This window comes from Dama dama, chromosome 17 (genome assembly GCF_033118175.1).
Source record: "Dama dama isolate Ldn47 chromosome 17, ASM3311817v1, whole genome shotgun sequence".
NCBI lineage: Eukaryota > Metazoa > Chordata > Mammalia > Artiodactyla > Cervidae > Dama > Dama dama.
Window position 1 is genome coordinate 49,474,885 of NC_083697.1, and position 24,610 is coordinate 49,499,494.

Genomic DNA, 24,610 nt, shown 5'->3' on the forward strand with positions numbered 1-24,610 from the left:
CTAAACCCCCCAAATTGTAGTTCAAATACTGTATTAAAAGGGACTTTATTAAATTAGCTTTTTAAGTCCATTTTAAATTAACCAGGTTAGCTGGTTAATTAAAATACAATAATTTCTCACAGTGAAAATCTACCACCACCAGCAGCAGCAGCAAGAGAAGAAATGTTGACTTAGCACTTGCTGTGTTACAGGTAACATTCTAAGGGACACACACAAATTACATATTTGACCTGAGAACAATCCTCCTAAGATGTAGCTGTTATTGTCAGCTCCATCTACTGAAAAAGCAGTAAGCTCAAGGAGGTTAATTAAGGTGGACAAAATCACAGCCAGTAAGTGGCAGAACCAGGACACAACTAGGCACTATGATCCTAGAGTCTGTGCTCTACAATCTATTTCCTTTTGATTCTTTTCTCAAGTTTTTAGAACAAGACTGCCTTGTTAGAATTCCACTCTGGAAACTCTAAGTAGTCATGCAGCTGGTCCTTCAGTTTCCTGAGGTCCCAAAGAATCTGCTATGGCAATGGCTGGTAAATCCTCCCCAAGTAGCAACCTTAGAGGTTCTGTTATACTAGGCTCTTATATTTGTTATGTACTTTTAGATTCTCTTTCATCTTCTCACCTCGACTGCCTTTTGGAAATTAAAAAATTCCCCAAGTTTCTGAGCCATGCTCTCTGAAATAGTACTTCTTTAGCTGGTTTGTTCAAAACATCTCTCCCTCAGGTTTTACAAAGGGTTTATCACATCTTAAAACTCAGGCTGTTTATTTCCCTCATCACTCAATTAGATTTAGACTATGTCCTATCTTAATTATTCCTGATTTTCCAGCAGCTTGTCCTTAAGTTACATAAAAGATAAACATCTCAAGATGCTTATCTACTCTTACAGAGCTAAGATCATGTATCCTCCAAGAGAGAGCTGCAACACTTTCTGCTTCATACACATTATCCCAGATTGAGTTCTTAGCCTTCTGACAAATTCCAAAACTGAAATGAAACTGATACTCAAAACCAAACGATTCAAAATAAAAGGCAAATTACATACATCAAATCAACCTATCACTGTACCTTCTCCGCCAAGGCAAGTTTAAACAATCAGGGAAAATGTCCTTCTGTGAAAACTCTACCCTTTCCACAATTATGTTCACTGGTAGTCTACATTGTAGTGACTAATTTTCACACTCCTCTGCTGCCCCTTCCAAGTCATATTTAACAAAAAAAAAAAAGGATTCATGCACACGTATACAGATACAAACTCCCTTCCCAATGGGTTTATGTTCCAATCAGGTTAAGAAAAAGAATCAAACCAATCTTTGATTACCCGTACTGTCTATAAACCAGTCCTGAACCATCTCAAAACTGATCTGCCTTAGAAATGCTGACTCACACAAATCAGTGTAAGTAACATGAAGTAACATGAAGGCTATAGTGGCTTCAAGCAAAAAGTATGTTTTTTTTTTTCCCTGCAGAAAAAAAGGGTTTTAAAAAATGATGTTCCATGTGCCTAAAAAGTCTGTACCCCTATTGCTATTCCTGACAAACCATTACTTTTACTTCAGTTCTTGACTGAAATTCTGCCTTCTCTTTTCCAGCCTCAAGTGAATTCTCAAATCATGCTTTCAAATACACTCCAAAATTCTTTCATAGCCTAACCACAATTTGAAATTTTATATTTACTGTGTATTTGCTTTATGTTGACGGGGCCAGTTTTAGTTTTACTACTATACCTAGCACTGCCCAACACACAGAAGGTACTCTTATTAGCTGACTGAATAAATAACTAAGCATCACTTGCCTAAGTTGAAGTTACTAGGTTCCCTCAGTATTACGATCTCTCAGTAATTTTGTAGTTTGAGAAAACAACAAAAAGGAAGCATATCACCTAAAATAATAGTGAAATTAGCTACCAAAGTAATAATGTAAATATTAAATATTTTAACTACCTCATTGAGGTACCCCGCCACCAATAACTTCCATTCCAAGATGGCCAAAGGAACATACACACAAAAGATGGGAGCAGGCAAACACACAACGAATTATAAAAACCTGTTAGCAGCGGTGGTTTTGAAAAGTAACTTGCCTACTGGGACTGGATAGCTATTTAAGGCTAGTCTAACACAGTGTGCACAAATTTACACTAGATCCAATCCTCTAAACAGAGCAATATTAAGACCTAGAATGCAGACACATATGTGTCCCAAACACTGAAGAAACTATCTTTGGACCAATAGCTGTATAAAGATGAAGCTAAAGTAGTCTCAAACAAATTAATTAGTAAACCAGTATTTACGTAGTGCACACAATACATCAGGAAGGACATGGTTAAATTCTCGGCTCCTCAAACAGAATCTTTATGAGTTAGTCCTCTTTACCATCCTTCGGTGGTGAAAATTAAAGGCTTCTTCTGGCTACAAAGTAGATCCATAGGCATTTTATATTACACATGAGAACAGTTAATGGAGGGCTCAAATAGTTGTCTGATGTATTCACTCTTCCTACCCAATTAACTATGTAACTAATTCTCATTAAGTTTTAGCTATTTTGAACATCTGGGTTCTCAAGAAAGGAGTTGATAGATGACTTCACAAAATATATCTAGGGATTCATAAGACATTGCACTTAATAAAGCACTTCCATTAGTTAAAACTACCACTTACTCCATACTAATAGGATGTGTTATCACTTAAAGACAATACTAGGTTACCTTCTAGCTCTTCAGAAGATTCCAGGAGAAATTCCCATAAGCTTACCCTATAAGAATTAAGGTTTCTTTTTAAATTTAAATAAAGCCTCTAGAAACCATTCCATAGAAAACATCACAATGCCAGAGATAGAGCTCTCAAATCTGTTGTCCTTCATTTCCTATTAACTGAACCAAAATCTTTCAGAAGCATGAGTCTTTTGAAAGCCTACCACTTTCTACTATAAACATTTACACATTTTGCCCTAACATTGCATGTAACTTTCTCATCTCCCAATTCCTAAATTCTGCTCTCCCTGCTCAACTATGGCTTACTTAAAAAAAAAAAAAGAAAAAAGAAAAATTCAACGCACAGTAAATCAAATGTCATGTTATTGTTTCTCCTAAAGGTGAGCAAAATCTGCACTTTATTATCCTCAATTCCTTGACATTATCTAATTGTAAAGTAATAAAAAATAAGTTCAGATTTTATGTAACACTTTTGTCAATTATACTGTATTTACAACTGATAAACACCATGACTATCACTAAAGATTTATTCAAAAAGATTAAGGTTTAAGTCAAAAACACACCTCATAAAGTCATAAAGACAAGCTGACTGAAGTAAACACTTAAGTTCAACTGCTATTAATTGAAACTAATTAATAAAGCAATTATTTGGAAATCATAATAAAACAATAAATCGAAGAAATTAGAAGAAACTGAGATGGAATTTGAAAGGTAACAAGGTTTTGATTATGGAAAAAAATTTTAAGTTGTGATAGCACAGTTACATTTAGAGAAATCTTATTTTTGAGACAGATGCACTGAAGTATTTACAGATCAAAAGTATATGATGCCTAGGATCTGCTTCACATTTTGGGGGACACAGAAGTGGGTTGAGATATGGACGAAACAAGATGAGTCAACTTTGAAAATGCAAGACAAATAAAAATGAGTTCATTAGAGCATTATTCTACTTTTACACACATTTGAAGTTTTCTGTAAGATACACAGCTTCCCCTCTAACACTGTAGGTACCTCTGCCATCAAAGACTCCTATCACTGTCTGTGTAACATCCCACCCACCACTGTCTTTTAAAAACAACCTCAGGGAGAAGACGGTATCAAGACAAAGAACTCATTTTAAAAAAACAAATGAACTATCATACACATACACACAGAATAAACAAAAGATTTTCAAAAGAATTACCATCAGGCAACAAACACCACACTACTTATGCTGAATGCAAGTGTGAAAAGTATTACAAAGAAGCTCAATATGGTTGTCAATCATATTAGAAAGAAGCTCAATACAGTGTAACAAAGAGGTTTTGGGGAGACTCTAGTAAGAGTATATTACAAGAGACTGCTCCTTTTAGTGCAAAACACATCCATGGTAACACCTGTGTAATTAGTATTAAAAGCCCTCTACCCCAAATAAATCATATCCCTTCCCACACATCCTTCTTTCTAAAAACATTTTTCCTCTACTAAGATATATCATCTATCTTTCTGTCATATTTAAATGATACACTTCACCTAAGATATAGCACCAAGTAACTAAAATCTGACCTGTGAACTTCACTGTCTACTGAACAGCTATATATATTACTAATAAAAAAGAATCCATATTAAAAGTCATCTAGTAAGCATAAGAAGGTTTAATCTGGATTATTCTAAATCTGGATAACCTGAGACTCCACTAGCAATGTCTGCTATCTGGTGGCAGAAAACTAAAAGCAGAGGGGAAAGAGTGTCCATTTTTAAAGACAGTACTTACTTAAGAATGGTTTTTGCACTACTGCAGTCTTCAAATCGAATGGAGTAACCAACTTCCTGGCCCAACATCACATCCATTTCATCAGCAACTCTCTGAGCCACACTCATTGCAGCCACTCTCCTGGGTTGGGTACAGGCAACTCCTCTTTTGGGTCCTGGTAATGATCGCATGTACTCCACACACCACTGTGGAATCTATCAAATAATTTCACATTTAAATTAATTCTACTCTGCCTACACATTGAGTATGTTTAACATGAAGTGTTTTATCTCATTCTAATAATGTAAGACAAAATTCAATTCAGGCACACCACAATTATTTACGACTCAAACTTGGAACAGCATGAGCTCTCCGAGGCGGGGAAGGTCCCAGAGAACACGGCTCTGATGGAAACCACACCTCAGTGAGCCAGGTACACTCAGCTGAATGTGCTGGATGGGGTCAAAGTTCCACCACCAAGCGTTTTTCTATACACGGGGGGGGAAAAGTCAACTTAGGAAAATTCTAAGTTTATAACAAATGTTAGTTCCCAAAAATATTCTAAGAAACCTTTAACTTAAATTCTTAAACAATTTAAGTTACAAAGTAACGCACACAAAAGTAGAAATCATATCTATTTGTAGTTATAAAGCTGTATCTTTCAATTCAATTCAAATTTGTTATGTTAGGGATTTCCCTGGCAGCCCAGAGGTTAAGACTCCACTCTTCCAATGCAGGGAGCACAGGCTCTATTCCTGGTTGGGGAACTAAGATCCTACATGCTGCACTCATTCAAAATGTTAAAAAGAAAAAAAAAAAGCTAAGTCAAGAGAATCTAACTCCTATCCTTTTCCCCTCAGAAGTACACACAACGGTAACATCCTAAAGGTTAATTTTAGGAAGATCTTAAAAAGTTAACTGTCAATCTCAAACTCAACAGAACCTAGAGAAGTAACAACAGCACGTCCCTGAAGGAGTGCAATGAAGGGTACAGAAGGGGCGGGGGGAGACCAACAAGTATAAGTAGCTGGTTGTTGCCATGATGACAGTGCATTTCCTGGCTGTTTCATTATCAACAGAAGCTCAGAGATCCTCTAATTTAATGGTTTTTTCTCTACCCATTTACCTGAAAAAGAACCATGGGAAAAATCTAAGTGCTTACTACACTAAACTGGAACCCACTGCTACAAAGAGAGAATGGGTCTCCATCAAAGCCCTCAAGTCTATCTGGTTTTAACGCTACAGGAAACATGGGAGTTTTTTTGGTATGGAAAATATAGATATTTGAAGAACACTGGTTGTTGTACTATTATTGCCTTGTAGACAGGTTTTCTGCAATTTTGGGATAACCGCTGTCATTGACAAGTATCTGAAAGGGGAAAGGAGAGATTATGCTGCTTTTCTACGAATGTAAACACACACATCTTTAAAGGACTTAAAATGATCAAAAATACTAAACTAAAACAGAAGGGCATCTCTGGGCCTGTAAACCAACAGATCAAAGTTTATGTGGCTTTCCAGAAAAGTTTTATATGTATCTTCATTTCAGCAAACTGCCTACAAAGGCAAAATGTACTTCATACGATCAAACAAAATGAAATTCAAGTAAACACTCATTGGTCAATTAAAATTATTAAAAATTAATTCAGAACTCTCAAGGCAAGAACATTCACAGATTTTTAAATTCACTCTAGTGAAACAAATAGCTTACTCCCACTTTAAAAATAAGATAGGAACAACTCTGGCTAATTCATCAGTTTTTGAACTTTTGATCTCAGGACCTCTTTATACTTTTAAAAATCTAGGATGCCCAACAACTAATACATTCCTTGTGTTTGGAAATTAAAACTGAAAGCTTGTTAAAATATTCATTAATTCCTTAACAGTAAAAACCCATTCTATGTTAGCGTTAACAGTTTCTATGAAGAAAGTAAATCCTAAAAAACAAAATTTAGCGAGAGTACATCGTTGTAGATCTGCTTATTGCTAATGTCTAGCTTAAGAGAAGACAGACTCTGCTTCTATTTTGAATGTGCTACAATATATGTTTTACTTGAAGTTTTGTTTGAAAAAAAATCTCAGGAACTTTTAAAGGGTTTCTAGACAATATTTGGAGACTGGCTCCATCAATATACCTATCCATATTTCTAAGAGTAGCAGTAAGAAGGGAAGTACATCATAAAATATGCTACTGACTTGCTCAAGCCAGATATCAGTTCTAAGCTATCCCTTCCCTCAGCTTCTTCCCATCCTCCATTTGTGACCATCTACCTAAAAACTGATCCATAGCCCTCAGTCTTCTTGTTTTATACATCATCCTGAGTGATTTTATTTATTTATTCTTCTGACACACATCAAATGTCAATCCCAACCCTAGTCCTACACCTGACCTTATCATTTCACTTGAAGGATGGCTAATTTCTTGGTATCCTGAATCCAACAAATTTAAAACCAAAACCACTTCTCACCTTCCTCCAAGTACTTAAAAATCCCTCCATGTCTCCTACTCAACAATAGTAACACCTTAACTCCAATCTGTCTTTTTTTTCTGGATACACAGCATGGGAGGTCTTAGTTCCCTAAGCAGGACTGAACCATTGCTCCCTGCAGTGGAAGCATGGGGTCTTAACCACTGGACTAACAGAGAAGTCATCAATCTGCCCTTTATTCTCCATTCTACCACCCTATACAAAATCAAATTTTTATGACTTCCTACAAAGCCTGTCATCAACATTCTCACTAGACAGGACATTTTGTAAAATTCCTTGTCATCTCCCTTCGACTTAAAGGTTCTGTTGGCCCCTTGATCTACAGCAAGAAAGCTAGTTTTGGTTTCCCCAGCCCCATCTCCCCCTCCAAACACACACTATACACTCTGGCCAGGGGATGTGCTTTCTCTTCTAAATGTATGCCCTTGCTCATGCTGTCCCTCTGGCTGAATTAGCTTTAGTTTTTTATTTGGCTATAGTATATGCACACCAAATTGCAATCTGCAAAGTATTCAGTATGAATCTCTGTCAAAAGTTAAACCACGGTAGATCTTGTTTGGAGAACTTCATTTTCTGATAGGCATACACACAAAAAATACTCAAAATGGCTGACAATTCTTAATGGTTTTGAGTCAAAATTTAGTAGGAGTATGCCAAAAAAAGTATTTTCATGAAATTAATTATTTGAAGGGTTCTCTTCAAATCCCCTAAATGCCCTGCAACCTTAAGTATCCAAGTATCTTAAGTATTAAAAACAAACAAAAAAATCCCAAATACCAATCCAAATAATCACAAACCTCTTGTTTTGAGTTCACCTGACCTTCTTCTCCACTAACTGCTTCTAAATAAGCTCATCTCTGAAACGTTAACCATATAAGACCCCAGAAGAGCAATATGAAATAACTTTAGCTATGAAACAAAGGTACAAAGTTTTAAATACTGAACCCAACTATTTCTACTATGTAGTCTAGGGCAACCTACTAAACCTCTCATAAATCTATATCTCATTTTGTTCATTTGTAAAATGGTGACTAACAACCTCCTTGCATGGCTGCTGAAAAAATGAGATAATACAAAGTACACAGTGCCTGGCTTTACCCAACTGCTGATTAAACAAGTGCTATTAAACAAACTACATAAACCACTGAAATAATTATTAAAAACATGAAACTAGTAAGTTCAGATTTATATCTTTCCATGTATTTAATTCTTTAAATTTCCATAAGGTGATAAAAATAAACCAACAGTTTTGGTTTCTAACATCAACACTACATTCCCTCCACTTTAAAAGAAATATCCTATTTACGAAAGCTCAGTCTTTTAAATAACAAAAACTTCCACTTTGGGTTGCTATTGTAGTATTCAAAATGTCTCCATGAAATAATTAATAATTTGTGTCATTATGTAACCTTAATAAAAGATTATCTTGTAAATGCAGTACACTCAAATCTGAACACCTATCATAGATAAATAAACATGGAAAAACAGGCCAGTAGGAAACAATGTAATTATTTCAGCATGATGAATAATAATTAAAATCATTCCAACACTTTCTTGAATTTTCCAAATTTTCTACAATAGCCAAGGACTTCTACTTTTGTAAAATCTAAGAAATTTTCCGATAGGTCAGGATCAAGCATCTGAAAATATGGTTATCTCACTTCTCAAGAGAATGCAAGTTAAAAATTACACTGAAATACCACTTTCCACCTATCAGATGGGCAAAAGTTCAGTAGTACACTCTAATGGTTTCCCACATCTGTTCTAATATATGCTTATGGAAGGGTAAACTGATATGTTGCCTATTGCCTATGGAAAGCTATTTGGTTGTATGTACCAAGATTACAATTAATCCTCCTCTGACCCAGCAATGTCTGGAAATTTATCCCAAATATATACTAGCCCACGCAAAACAACCATCAGAAACAGCCTAGATGTCTATGACATGGGCCTAGCAAATAAGGGCTCATCCATGTTTGAGAAATATCCTAAGTATGTTACTAACACAACACTAATATGTGTGTTTAGTTCAGGGGTGGGGAGGATGGGGACACTACTGGACGGAGGTCATGAGTAAAGAGACTTTACTTAGCTCTTCTACTTTTTTAAAAGACTAGGTATCATTCACATAGTTGCAAACAACTATAAAAACAGAAATGAAAATGACAAAAACAAAGATCACTCCCATGGTTCAGATCTCTTCACCTTGGCACCCCCAAGTATGTACCACTCCAAATTCAAAGTGGGTAGGAGAGTATCACTGCCATAATTTACATAATAAAACTGGGAGGGGGGTGGGAATCAAAACCAGTACTGCTGTTTTCCCAAAGAGACTCAGGAAAATAGGTGCTCTCCATTGAATCTCCACCCTCTAAGTCACTAAAAAGTGCTAAATACACAAAGCAGCTATGCCTCAAAATATTCTGACAGCTCAGCCAATGAGAGTAACTGCCAGGACCAAATTCATATTTAGTAAACACAAACTATTATAAAGTATGCACCACGGTATGCAGTAACTCACCTGTGTTGTTTTACCAGACCCAGTCTCACCAACAAGTACAAAGGACTGATGTCTAACCAGAATATCTGTAAACCTATCCTTGTATTCCCAAACAGGGAGCTGAAGTCGTTTCTTCAGAATATCATAGTATCGAGGCGTGTGGGGTAAGTTGGTAAATGGATTAATGCACTGTGGAAGTGATGTGTGTCCTGCATGTCCCGTGTGTGTTGAATGCGCAGAATGTGTCGAATGTGTTGAATGTGCCGAGTGGGTTGAGTGAGCTGAATGGGAAGCTTTTAAAGGTGGTAATCCAGCACTGATAAGCATAGCATTTGTCGAAGCTCGCAATTCCTTCTCCTTTTCTTTTTCCCTTTCCCGCTCTCTATCTCCTCTATCTCTTTCTCGGTCTCGATCTTTAGACCGATCTTCACGGTCACGGTCACGATCTCGATCCTTCCTAAAAATAGAAAAAAAAAATCTTACAATTCAGATTCCAAATTCTATGCAAAATGTTCACAGCAGCATTATAGTCACAAGAAAGTAAATGTCCAACAACCAAATAAACTGATATAAAACTCAAAAGTATTAGAAACAATGAAAAAGAACTTTTAATCAAGGATTCTCCATGCCTCATTCATAACCATCTTTCCCTTCTTTGATGATGATTCAAATTCTGGTAAGAACAGTCTCTCTCCACCTTTACCCATCAGCTAAAATAACACAAGAATTCATTTTCCAAGTAAAATCCTTTCCTTTTTAAAAGTTAAAGACTAAGGGCAGTGTGGGGAAAAGGCAGGGACAAATTAGGCAAAGAGAATGGCATCAGTCCTTCCCAAACTCTCCTTCAGGTTATGTGGAAATGTATTTCTGCACCAAAAGTGTATTCAAAACTTAACAACAAATTAACCTTTTAATGCTTCTGCTTCAAAGATAACTCCACCTCACATTACAGTCACAGAAATATTGAGTTAAAGAACTAGTACATTTGCTTTCTTAAGTTATAGTTTCCAAATTTTGTTCAAAAAGCATATATTACTCTCTAAGAAAAACTAAAACTTTTCACTCTGCTTTTCACTGTTTACTCTTGCACCTACCATTAACAGCAATAGTAAAACATTGGAAGTACTCTGTAAAACCTATGTATACGTTAATCATCCATAAAGTGAAAAGCAGCCCATTAAAAAAAAAATCATTGGTTACTATTATTTAAAATTACACAAATGACCACTATATTAATCTTAGGTCATTTAGTCAATTCTATTATCTACTTTTAATTACTAACTGTTGCATCTTAGTCGCTAATTTGGGTCCAACTCTTTGACTAGAGACGATCCCTAATACAGTAAGAATTTTTAAACTATCTATGTTTATTCAGTCTACTCATCTAGTGTGTGTGTGTGTTCTCAGTCGTGTCCCAATCTTTGAGACTCCATGGACTGTAGCCCACCAGGCTCCTCTGTCCATGGAATTTTCCAGGCAAAAATACTGGAGTGGGTTGCCATCTCCTACTTTGGGGAACTAGTCTAGTTTACTTCAGACCAAATTCTACAGCAGACAAACGTACAAGGTATTTGGGCTCAGACCTGAAACAGTGAGGCAATATGGAACCATGAAACAAGCTGCTAAATATGTCACTGTTCCTTATCCACAACACACAAAAGTCATGAATTTCTGATGCCCCAATTATCGGCAGCAGACAAGGGAAGACCAATCATTCTCTGTAATAGCATATCGGTTGGGCAACAGTTACTCCCCTTAGGAGAATACAGCTAAAATGTTGAACCCAGCATGAGCTGGGATGGTTCCCCAATAACAAAAAATGATAAACTGACCAATTTTATTTGTTCTTGTCCTTTCAAAAATAAAATTCTATTTTACAGAAACTTGCCTAGAGAGAAAAATCTTATTATATGTACACAAATATTCACACACATACTTTCCACATAAAATCTTTTCATACATGTATCTATAAAAAGTGATTTCTCCTTTCTCCCATCCCAGTGTTCACCTTTTACAGAACTCTAAGATATACAAACTAAAATTGAAACTTCTCATCCCATCTGGCATAAAGAGAAAGAAATCAAAGGAACCTAAAGGATAATCTACCTAACATACAAAATGAAGCCCCACCAGTTCAGAACTTAAGCTTCCTGGCCTATCTTCGAAATAAACCACCAACTATCCTTTCTTTAGAAGTCTGCATTCAAATGGGTGTATCTTTCCTTTTTTCCTTTGCTTTTCGCTTCTCTTCTTTTCACAGCTATTTGCAAGGCCTCCTCAGACAGCCATTTATTTGTATCTGGTCCCATCACTTCATGGCAAATAAGACAGGGAAACAGTGGAAACAGTGGCTGACTTTATTTTGGGGGGCTCCGAAATCACTGCAGATGGTGATTGCAGCCATGAAATTAAAAGACGCTTACTCCTTGAAAACAAAGTTATGACCAACCTAGACAGCATATTAAAAAGCAGAGACATTACTTTGTCAACAAAGGTCCATCTAGTCAACACTATGGTTTTTCCAGTAATCATGTATGGATGTGAGAGTTGGACTATAAAGAAAGCTGAGCACCGAAGAACTGATGCTTCTGAACTGTGGTGTTGAAGACTCTTGAGAGTCCCTTGGACTGCAAGGAGATCCAACCAGTCCACCCTAAAGGAAATCAGTCTTGAATATTCATTGGAAGGACTGATGCTGAAGCTCCAATACTTTGGCCACCTGATGCAAAGAGCTGACTCATTTGAAAAGACCCTGATGCTGGGAAAGATTGAGAGCAGGAGGAGAAGGGGACGACAGAGGATGAGATGGTTGGATGGCATCGCTGATTCAATGGACATGAGTTTGGGTAAACTCCAGGAGTTGGTGATGGACAGGGAGGCCTGGCGTGTTTTTCAGGGGCCTTTTTCACCAGAAACTTCATTACCAAAAACAACCACAACAGAGGAAGGATAAAATATATTCTGAAGACACAAAGATTAACTGCTGACCACATACTGGGGTTTAATTCTGATATAAGTGTAAAAGGAGCACCGAGATCACAGTTGCATATCCACTGGAAAAGTATAAGCCTCAGTGCACTAATCTGCAAAGTGAATAGTATTAATAGTCTCTTAGATTAAAACAAGAACACAAATTCAATCACCTTGAAATGTTGCCTGTGATTCTAACTCTCTACCTTCAACAGGACAGGGAAGATAAAAGGGCAAGTTAAGGAGGGCTCAAACTCACTGCTTCATAAGTATATGTAGGATATTGTATATATGCACATTTTCTTTTTTAAAACAGGTACTTTTACTATAAAGGAGTTTGTTATTTAGAAGATTTACTAATTGAGATCTAATGCTTAAAAAACCACTTACCAAAGCAGTGCAGTATAGTCACTTAGCCACAACATGACAGAAAGAGACACGACAGACAGTGGCTGAGCAGAGGGTTCAGTGTTCTCTCTCAGCGTGATCCTCAGCCTCAGCACTTCAACTAACTATACAACCAGTTCTTCCTTTCCTCATCAATAAAAATCTCATGGGGTAATGCAATGAGTTAATTAACAAAGAGTTAATATATGTAATGTGCTTAAAATAGTGCCTGGGACATAATAAATGCCCAATATAACATTGGTTATCATATTTTTTTAATTTAAAATACCAGGTTAAAATTCTACATGGAAAAACACTCTAAAGATGTAAACTGTTTGTCCAAGTATTTTAAGTAAGCACTGCTTTTAATCCAGCATTCTCACTTTCCAAGGATATATTGGACTTTTAAGATGTATTAGTAAGTACACATAAGGATGCTCATCACACTTTTTACTTTTAAGGTTGGAAAACTACCCAAAAAATCAGTGAACAGGAAATTGGTTAAATAAATGATGATACTCCTTTACAAAAGGAATACTATGCAGCCAATGAAAAGAATAATCTATATCTATTCCACAGCCTATGACACATTTCTGGGTGAATCAAAAAAAAAAAAAAAAATCAAAGCCTAAATAATACATATTAAAAGGCAGCAATGGAGAAGCAGACGTAGAAATCAGACTTGTGGATACAGTGTGGGAGGGAGAAGTTGTGATTAGTTGAGAGTAGCATGAAAACATATACAGTCCCCTCTGTAAAATAGCTAGCCAGTAGGTATTTGCTGTGACACAAAGAAGTCAACCCAGGGCTCTGTGACAACCTAGAGGGGTGGGACGGGGTGGGAGACGGGAGGCAGGTTCAAGAGGGAGGGGACCTATGTATACCTGGGGCTGATTCATGTTGATGTATGACAGAAACTAGCACAATATTGTAAAGCAAGTATCTCCCAATAAAATAAAAAAAGGAAAAAGATCCTACTGCTATCAAATATTATAGTTCATACCTGTGAATAAATATGCAGAGATAAAATAAAACAAATTTCCATCAAGAGATTAAATAAAGAAGGGGCTGAAGGCATCTGAGAATTTTTTGCCTTTTACTCTACATTTTTATGAACGGACATTTCTTCTGTTCTCTAGGGCAAGTTACTTAACCTCACCCACATCACAGAACTTCAATGAAAAAAAAAATACATATATACATACACACACATATAGTACCTAAAATATTTTGGGAACTACATGTATTATTTTATCACTATATTTGCTTCACATTTTTAACAGAAAAAAACTTATCAGGCAGTAATAAAAACAAATATCAAAATGAAAAAGTCCCTATTTTCAAAAATTTTTTCCATACTTCAACAGTAAGTTGTCTCTTGGTTAATAATTTTACACAAAAAATGTTGTGAATAATGGGAAAAAGAAGATCTATATGTAACAGAAACCTTCAACGTCTCTACCAGAGTCCAAAACTAAAATATAGCAGGAGTAAAGAAAGCCAAATATAGTTTAGGAGCATGAATCTGAGTATAATCTCTCAGTGAAATTACCTTCACGTCTCAGGAATGGGGAAAAGGGGACATCCATGTCTGACAGTGGAGTTCACACGACTGGCAGGCCTACTCTCTCTGTTAACTAGTAGGGCTTTAAAAAAAATCTGCAAGGCTACATGACAGTCAACAAAAGTAACTTTTAAAATTACTAAATGGGGTGGGGGTGGGAATCCCAAGCACTTATGAACACTGGAAACTCACTGCTAGAGAAAGTTCTATAAGAAATGACATTCAGGTGACATAGTAATTACTATACAAATGCCCCACCAAAATATCTCAGAACTTGAGCTTTATTTCAAAGATGAACTCTCCTTCATTTACAGGTAGATGTCATTTATAACACCCAACAGAATCATAAGTTCACCATCAAAGACCTGAAAAGTTCCTATTTTTACTAAAGATGCCAGATTTACAAGAAAAGGGGCGCAAATCCACGCCCCTATCATGGGACCACTAAGCCCAAGCATCTGAATGGTGCACATACATCCTAACATGAGTAAATGAATTCATTCACTTAGAGTGTATTTTTTTTTTCCAATTTCAACTCTGTGAGAGATATTAAGATGCTAAGTTGCACCTTACCCAGATGACAAGCAACTTATTTTTGCTTCACAGGAACAAAGAACCAAGTGTTTCCTACTTCACTAACCCAATATAAACGTCATTAAAATAGGCTGTAATGACACTGAACTAGTCATAGTCTGTGTGCTGTATTGGAAAAAGCACGAGGCAAAGTGAAAATCAAAAGATCACGGTTCTAAATTCAGCTGTAAACTGAAAGGCTGCACAAACCACCTAAACAACTCTGGGTCTCCATTCCTCATCCCTTGAGTGTAAACAATTATACTTTCTTTCAAGTCATTTCCAGGTCTCAAGAGTTTGTGACTTGTCGCTCAAAGGAGCTAAAATTTTGCTGTGTAGGTTGGGGGGGAGAGGGTCCACTGCCGAAAACGACAAAGCTGACATGTAACACTGCAAACTAAAAAATTCACAAGATTAAAATTTTACATACTTATACTTTCTGTATTCAATACATGAAAAGATATCTAAAAGTACACCCTATCTTGGCTTATACTTCCCAGATACCTTAATCAACCCAAAGGGAGTGAACAGAAATTCAAAAAAGTTATACAGACTTGATACAGCGATTCTGCACAAGTATACACACAATAAAATGCAAAATTATGCAAAGTATTGAAGGTATCCAGACTTTCAAGTCTCTGCCTGAATTACTCGAATAAATCTCTGTCCGTCAGGAAAGAAAGTACACACTGGACAAGAACTTATTTTCATGCAATTGCGAAAATCAATTGTTAAATTCCTCTGCATCTTTACGAAAAGGCTGAGTAGAAAGAAATCTGAAAACACCTGTGTATTTCAACTCCCAAGTAATCTCCCCAAGGGCGACATTTTGCCGTTTTTTAAATACTAGACACTTTTGAAAACGGTCTTGTTTCAAAAGCTACCTACGAATGAGCGTGGGGAAGAGGGACAGAAAACAGGAATTCACAGGGAAATAAGAGAGAGAGACTATCTTCTATTATCTATTCCAGGGATAACCCTGTAACTACTGTTTCGGCCAAAGCAGGAAATAAAGGAGATGGCGGGAGCGTGGGCAGAGAGCGGAAGTTTGCCTAGTATCTACTTTGAAGTGTTTGAATGGACCGAGGCACGCGCTCTCCCGCCAAAGTATAAACTCAGTAGCCCCAAATCACCAGCTGCTGCCCATAAGGTATATTCCACAGTTTCTTTTCACATGTCTGGCCCTCTACTTTCCCATCCCCCGGTAACTCCTCGTCTGCACGCCTCACTCAACTTCCACCACCCCCACCCCCGCCTACACCAGAATCCACGCGCCTCTCACTTTTCGGCCTCCGCTTCTCCCCTTGCTGGGCACTCAGCCTCCCCCCAAGGCCCTCTCACAGACCCCGCTGCCCGAGAAGTACCTAGTGCCCTTGGAAGCGACTACTCCTGCCGCGCCCTCCCCCACTCTCTGCTCCGGATCCAGGCCTTACCCGGAGCCCAGACCACGAGGTCCGCGGTTCCCTCCCGTCCGCTCCCCTCGAAGTGACTCTCGCTCGACTCCGCCCGGGGAGGAGGCGCCCCAGTGACCACGCCAGGCCTCTCCGCTCTCCCAACTGGGCCGGGCGGCGGCCGCGCCACTCAGCTCCCCGCGCCCTTGCCGGGCCGAACGCCGGGAGTGGCACCGCTCTCCCGCGCCCCGCCGCCAATGACCCAAGCCGAAAGGGAAACAAAGCGTCGGGCCCCAGAGTCCGCTCAGCCTGGCCCTCCCTGGCCCGTCCGCCGCCGGGACCCCAACAAAGCCCGAGCCCTTGCCTCGCGCCCCCGGCCTGGCTTACCCATCGGTCCCCGCACGCTTCTTGCCGGAGGGGTAATCCTCCCCCAGGTCCAACCGGTGTCGCTTAGACATTTTCGAACTCTTCGAGCAGGCGGTTATGAAGGAAGAAAAAAAGAAACCCTGGCGGCTCTATCGGCGCAGTCGAGGGCACCTACTAAACTCTGGACGACCCCCACCCCTCCCGCTACAACAGCCTACACCGTGCGGCCGGAACCAGGAGCTAAAATGGCGGCGGCGACGAGGGCTGGGCCTGCGCGCGCGCTTCCGCGGTATGATGTGCGTGCGTGCGTGCGTCTGTAGTGCGCGCGCACGCAGCGGAGGCGGGAACTCCAGCCCCTCCCGCTGCTTCGTAGGCTCGCCCTTATTCCTCCGTGCCTGTCTTCTCGCTCTTGCCACCGATCTCCTCCCTCTTGCCACCGGTTTCCGCCCTCTTGGTGGGTGCTAGGCGGGTTGAGCCCTTGGGTCTTTCATGCCCCTCTGATTTTGGAAATTGAGAAAAGAGAAAGTCTAATCCTGGGTAGGTGGTTCTTTCCATCTGTATTACCCTGGCATTAGAGGGGCAGAGCTAGGACTGGAACCCAGTTATAACTCCAGGTCTGGAACTTGAAACCGCTGAGCTCAGCTGCAGTGAGGAAACTGAGGTGAGAAAATGTCAAGACTTAGCGTAATCAGTTTTGCCTTAAAAAAAATTTTTTTTTTTGTATCAGAGTATAGTTGATTTATTTATTTATTTATTTATTTATTTATTTTTTAATTAGTTGGAGGCTAATTACTTCACAACATTTCAGTGGGTTTTGTCATACATTGATATGAATCAGCCATAGATTTACACGTATTCCCCATCCCGATCCCCCCTCCCACCCCCCTCTCCACCCGATTCCTCTGGGTCTTCCCAGTGCACCAGGCCCGAGCACTTGTCTCATGCATCCCACCTGGGCTGGTGATCTGTTTCACCATAGATAATATACATGCTGTTCTTTCACAACATCCCACCCTCACCTTCTCCCACAGAGTTCAAAAGTCTGTTCTGTACTTCTGTGTCTCTTTTTCTGTTTTGCATAAAGGGTTGTCGTTACCATCTTTCTAAATTCCATATATATGTGTTAGTATGCTGTAATGTTCTTTATCTTTCTGACTTACTTCACTCTGTATAATGGGCTCCAGTTTCATCCATCTCATTAGAACTGGTTCAAATGAATTCTTTTTAACGGCTGAGTAATATTCCATTGTGTATATGTACCACAGCTTCCTTATCCATTCTTCTGCTGATGGACATCTAGGTTGCTTCCATGTCCTGGCTATTATAAACAGTGCTGCGATGAACATTGGGGTGCATGTGTCTCTTTCAGATCTGGTTTCCTCAGTGTGTATGCCCAGAAGTGGGATTGCTGGGTCATATGGCAGTTCTATTTCCAGTTTTTTAAGAAATCTCCACACTGTTCTCCATAGCGGCTGTACTAGTTTGCATTCCCACCAACAGTGTAAGAGGGTTCCCTTTTCTCCACACCCTCTCCAGCATTTATTGCTTGTAGACTTTTGGATAGCAGCCATCCTGACTGGCGTGTAATGGTACCTCATTGTGGTTTTGATTTGCATTTCAGAGTATAGTTGATTTAACATTTTGTCTTTTTTAAAGAAAAAACAAGAAAAGGACAATATGCATTCAGTCTATTGATGTTTTTACTGGACTAGGGAAAGTTGGTAGTAAAGGCGTAACTTTTTCCTGTGTGCCTATTATGTGCTTCTAAGGGATTCTTGCCCACAGTGGTAGATATAATGGTCATCTGAATTAAATTCACTCATTCCAGTCCATTTTAGTTAGCTGATTCCTAAAATGTCGATGTTCACTCTTGCCATCTCCTGTTTGACTGCTTCCAATTTGCATTGATTTGGGGACCTAACATTCCAGGTTCCTACGCAATATTGCTCTTTACGTCATCGGGCATTATGTCCATCACCAGTCACATCCACAACTGGGTGTTGTTTTTGCCTTGGTTCCATCTCTTCATTCTTTCTGGAATTAGTTTACTGATCTCCATTAGCACATAGGGCACCTACCAACCTGGGGAGTTCATCTTTCAGTGTCCTATCTTTTTGCCTTTTCATACTGTTCATGGGGGTTCTCAAGGCAGGAATACTAAAGTGGTTTGCCATTCCCTTCTCCAGTGGACCATGTTTTGTCAGAACTCTCCACCATGACCCATCCATCTTGGGTGGTCCTACACAGCATGGCTCATAGTTTCATTGAGTTAGACAAGGCTGTGGTCCATGTGATCAGATTGGTTAGTTTTCTGTGATTGTGTTTAGGTCTTGTAGATCCATAGTCAACAAAGGAGTCCAAAGTGCAGTACTTGGATGCAGTCTCAAAAACGGCAGAATGAGCTCTACATTTCCAAGGCAAACCATTCAATATCACAGTAACCCAAATCTAGGCCCTGATCAGTAATGCTGAAGAAGCTGAAGTTGAATGGTTCTATGAAGACCTACAAGACCTTCTAAAACTAAAGACCCAAAAAAGATGTCCTTTTCATTATAGGGGACTGGAATGCAAAAGTAGGAAGTCAAGAACTACCTGGAGTAACAGACAAATTTGGCCTTGGAGTACAGAATGAAGCAGGGCAAAGGCTTAAAGAGTTTTGGCAAGAAAACACACTGGTCATAGCAAACACCCTCTTCCAATAACACAAGAGAAGACTCTACACATGGACATCACCAGATGGTCAATACTGAAATCAAATTGATTATATTCTTTGCAGCCAAAGATAGAGAAGATCTATACAGTCAGTAAAAACAAGTCCAGGAGCTGACTGTGGCTCAGATTGTGACTTCCTTACTGCCAAATTCAGACTTAAGTTGAAGAAAGTACGGAAAACCACTAGACCATTCAGATATGACCTAAATCAAATCCCTCATGATTATACAGTGGAAGTGACAGATTCAAAGACTAGACCTGATAGACAGAGTGCCTGAAGAACAATGGACTGAGGTTTATGACATTGTACAAGCAGCGGTGATCAAGACCATCCCCAAGAAAAATGCAAAAAGGCATAAAGGTTGTCTGAGGAGGCGTTATAAATAGATGTGAAAAGAAGAAAAGTGAAAGGCAAAAGAGAAAAGGAAAGATATACCCATTTGAATCAGTTCAGTTCAGTCGCTCAGTTTTGCAACCCCATGGACTGCAGCACCCTAGGTCTCCCTGTCCATCACCAATTCCCAGAGTTTACTCAAACTCATGTCCATTGACTTGGTGATGCCATCCAACCATCTCATGCTCTGTTGTCAATGCAGAATTTCAGAGAATAGCAGGGAGAGATAAGAAAGACTTCCTCAGTGATCAATGCAAAGAAATAGAGGAAAACAATAGAATGGGAAAGACTAGAGATCTCATCAAAAAAATTAAAGATACCAAGGGCAATTTTCATGCAAAGATGGGCACAATAAAGGACAGAAATGATGTGGACCTAACAGAAGCAGAAAATATTAAGAAGAGGTGGCAAGAATACACAGAAGAACTATATAAAAAAGATCTTCATGACCCACATAATCATGATGGTGTGATCACTCACCTAGAGCCAGACATCCTGGAATGTGAAGTCAAGTGGGCCTTAGGAAGCATCACTATGAACAAAGCTAGTGGAGGTGATGGAATTCCAGTTGAGCTATTTCAACTCTTAAAAGATGATGCTGTGAAAGTGCTGCACTCAATATGCCAGCAAATTTGGAAAACTCAGCAGTGGCCATAGGACTGGAAAAGGTCAGTTTTCATTCCAATCCCAAAGAAAGGCAATACCAAAGAGTGCTCAAACTGCCACACAATTGCTCTCATCTCAGATGCTAGCAAAGTAATGCTTAATATTCCCCAAGCCAGCCTTCAACAGTATGTGAACCATGAACCTCCAGATGTTAAAGCTGGTTTTAGAAAAGGCAGAGAACCAGAGATCAAATTGACAACATCTGCTCGATCATTGAAAACACAAGAGAATTCCAGAAAAACATCTACTTCTGCTTTATTAACTATGCCAAAGCCTTTGACTGTGTGGATCACAACAAACTGTGGAAAATTCTGAAAGAGATGGGAATACCAGACCACCTGACTTGCCTCCTGAGAAATCTGTATGCAGGTCAAGAAGCAACAGTTAGAACTGGATATGGAACAACAGACTGGTTCCAAATTGGGGAAGGAGTTCGTCAAGGCTGTATATTGTCACCCTGCTTATTTAACTTATATGCAGAGTACATCATGAGAAATGCCAGGCTGGATGAAGCACAAGCTGGAATCAAGATTGCTGGGAGAAATATCAGTAACCTCAGATATGCAGATGACACCGCCCTTATGGCAGAAGGTGAAGAAGAACTAAAGAGCCTCTTGATGAAAGTGATAGAGGAGAGTGAAAAAGTTGGGTTAAAACTGAACGTTCAGAAAACTAAGATCATGGCATCTGGCCCCACCACTTCTTGGGAAATATATGGGGAAACAGTGAAAACGGTGACAGACTTTGTTTTTGGGGGCTCCAAAATCACTGCAGATGGTGATTGCAGCCATAAAATTAAAAGACGCTTGCTCCTTGGATGAAAAGTTATGACCAATCTAGGCAGCATATTAAAAAGCAGAGACATTACTTTGCCAACAAAGGTCCGTGTAATCAAAGCTATGGTTTTTCCAGTAGTCTTGTGTGGATGTGAGAGTTGGACTCGAAAGAAAGCTGAGCGCTGAAGAACTGATGCTTTTGAACTGTGGTGTTGGAGAAAACTATTGAGAGTCCCTTGGACCGTAAGGAGATCCAACCAGTCCATCCTAAAGGAAATCAGTCCTGAATATTCATTGGAAGGACTGATGCTGAAGCTGAAACTCCAATACTTTGGCCACCTTATGGGAAGAATTGACTCATATGAAAAGACCCTGATCCTGGGAAAGACTGAAGGTGGGAGGAGAAGCAATGGACATGAGTTTGAGTAAACTCCAGGAGTTGGTGATAGACCGGGAAGCCTGGTGTGCTGCAGTCCATGGGGTCACAAAGAGTCAGACACGACTGAGCGACTGAACTGAACTATTGTGTGCTTCTGCAGTATTAACCCTCCTGCTATTCTCATTCTTACAGTAACCCTGTAAAGTAGGTGTTATTTTATAGACATAGATGCTAAGGCTGAGAGAGGTTTTGTCACACAGCCATTACATCTGTCTCTAAAGCCATGGCAAACTGTTGGGGTAGAATGACTATGACTTTTGTGACTCTCTCCCCGCTAAGAACCTATCTGCTTGCTCAGTTACATTCATTCCCAGAAGAAGTGCACAAGGAAAAGATCTGTAAAACAACCCAAGCCAGGTGAATATAAATAAAAGACACATTTTTCATTTTCACCTAGACCTGTATTAAACAATGTATTCACTGTTCTGTTCTACTACCTTCTTCCATTTTCCAGGCAACTTCATAATTCCATCTTCCCAAAACTTTTTATCTTTTTGAGCAGAGACTGTTCCAGGTGCCTTGTACAGTCTTCTAGGGAATTGGAATTTTTTCCATTAGGAGAATTTTGTAAAGGCCAAAATAAATGGAAATCCAAAGGTACAGTGGCTGGTGAATATGGCAGATGAATAAAAACTTCTCAACCAAACTGTAACAGTTTTGCCTGTCATCATCAATAAAGGTCCATCTAGTCAAGGCTATGGTTTTTCCAGTGGTCATGTATGGATGTGAGATTTGGACTATAAAGAAAGCTGAGCACAGAAGAATTGATGCTTTTGAACTGTGGTGTTGGAGAAGACTCTTGAGAGTCCCTTGGACTGCAGGGAGATCCAGCCAGTCCATCCTAAAGGAGATCAGTCCTGCGTGTTCATTGGAAGGACTGATTTTGAAGCTGAAACAATATTTTGTCCACCTCATGTGAAGAGCTGACTCATTGGAAAAGACCCTGATGCTGGGAAAGATTGAAGGCAGGAGGAGAAGGGGACAACAGAGCATGAGATGGTTGGATGGCATCACTGACTCAGTGGACATTGGTTTGGGCGAACTCCGGGAGTTAGTGATGGAGAGGGAGGCCTGATGTGCTGCGTGCGGTTCATGGAGTTGCAAATAGTTGGAGACCATTGAGTGGCTGAACTGAACTGAACTGAAAGAAATATGCGGTCTTGCATTATCTTAATGGAAGATTATGCATTTTCTGTTGACTAAGTGCAGTGCTGCTTTAAGCTGGTCTAATTGGGAGCAGTACTTGTTGGAAATCATAATTTGGTATTCCAGAAAGAGCTCATAATAGAGGACCCCTTCTTAATCCTACTAAATACACAACATCACCTTCTTTGGATGGAGACCAGCCTTTGATGTGGTTGTTGGTGGTTTATTTTGCTTGCCTAACAATTTCTTCCTTTCAATATGATTGTACAGTATCCACTTTTCATCTCCCATCACAGTCTGTTTTAAAATAGAACATTTTCATTATGTTTATGTAAAGAATCATTTGCAGAAATACAATTAAGAAGGTTCCCCCACCTCTCCCAGCTTAACTTATTTGGAACCCAAACATCAAAGCATTGAGCATAACTAAGCTGGTGCAAATGATTTTCAATATTTAATTTGGATATTTTGAGTATGTTGGCTTCCTCCTGAATGGTAAAACGTTGATTCTTCTCAATGTCTTGATCTCCATCAACTTCAAATAGTCTACCTAATCATGGAGAATGCTGCTGCTGCTGCTGCTGCTGCTGCTGCTGCTAAGTCGCTTCAGTCGTGTTCGACTCTGTGCGACCCCATAGATGGCAGCCCACCAGGCTCCACCGTCCCTGGGATTCTCCAGGCAAGAACACTGGAGTGGGTTGCCATTTCCTTCTCCAATGCATGAAAGTGAAAAGTGAAAGTGAAGTCGCTCAGTCATGTCCAACTCTTTGTGATCCTGTGGACTGTAGCCTACCAGGCTCCTCCGTCCATGGGATTTTCCAGGCAACAGTACTGTAGTGGGTTGCCATTGCCTTCTCCAACCATGGAGCATAGTCCAGTGATAAATAACTTCACAAGCCACTTCAACACATTTTTCTTCATACACTGTACAAATCATTTTTGCATTCAGTTGTGTTTTTACTTTTCTTGAAATAACAAAATATAATATGCCCAAAATGTTGCCTTTTTTCTTCCATCTGCAATATTAAAATGGCTACACAAAAATTCATCCGTTTTGATAAGTTTTTTTTTAAATGCATGCTGATCTGACAGCTGTCACAGTACAGTCTAACAAAATTGTTTTGAATGATGTTAAAGACAACTAAGCACTATTAGAGCCATCTTACAGAAGAAAATGAATGAACCTTTTGGCCAACCCAATATTTTGTGCAATGGTCATATGGATGCCCTGGAAGACCATATTTGGGTTCTTATCCAATCCTCAGAATTGTAATCTTTCTTTTTGGTACCAACTCTATTTTCCAAGTTCAGCACAAAGAAAAGTTAATATCTTCATTTATAAAATATTCAGTACAACTTTCTACCCTGAAAGTATATTAACAATATATTGAGTTTTTTTGGAGAGCATGATGCAAAATCTCTGAATTACAAACCTAAAAGGATATCTAGCTTATTTTCTCTTTCTGCTTCATTTTTCAAATGAAGAAACCTAAGCCATAGGTTATGACCAAGTTCACCAGTTAGTGTCAAAGTCAGAATTAAAACCCACATCTCAGTCTCACAATTCCAGGCTCAGGTCTCCAGTTTCCCAATTTGAGGGCTACTATATAAGTGCTCTAAAATTTTTCAGAAATGATGAGGGAAAAATTAGAATTCTACCTGCAGAAATGTTCCACCATAAGAGGCATCAGCATCTCATGAATGTGCAAGGAAATTTGGCAAAGGAGGACCAGAAATCAAGGTGATAAGACTTCTTCCTTAGGTCTAGTGTGTTTAAAGAAAACTAATCAATGGT

At 39.2% G+C, this 24,610-nt stretch overlaps 1 protein-coding gene across 1 annotated transcript in view; it reads right to left on the reverse strand.

The window, feature by feature from the left end:
• The window catches only part of DHX15 (DEAH-box helicase 15), a 53,482-nt gene extending 36,539 nt beyond the window's left edge, over positions 1–16,943 (reverse strand). The window contains exons 1-3 of the mRNA XM_061164473.1: positions 16,704–16,943; positions 9,453–9,888; positions 4,464–4,657 (exon numbers count right to left, since the gene is read on the reverse strand). Of these exons, the coding sequence (XP_061020456.1) occupies positions 4,464–4,657; positions 9,453–9,888; positions 16,704–16,774 (701 nt within the window). The 5' untranslated portion in view covers positions 16,775–16,943. The remainder of the gene's footprint in view (positions 1–4,463; positions 4,658–9,452; positions 9,889–16,703) is intronic.
• Positions 16,944–24,610: the final 7,667 nt, after the last annotated feature.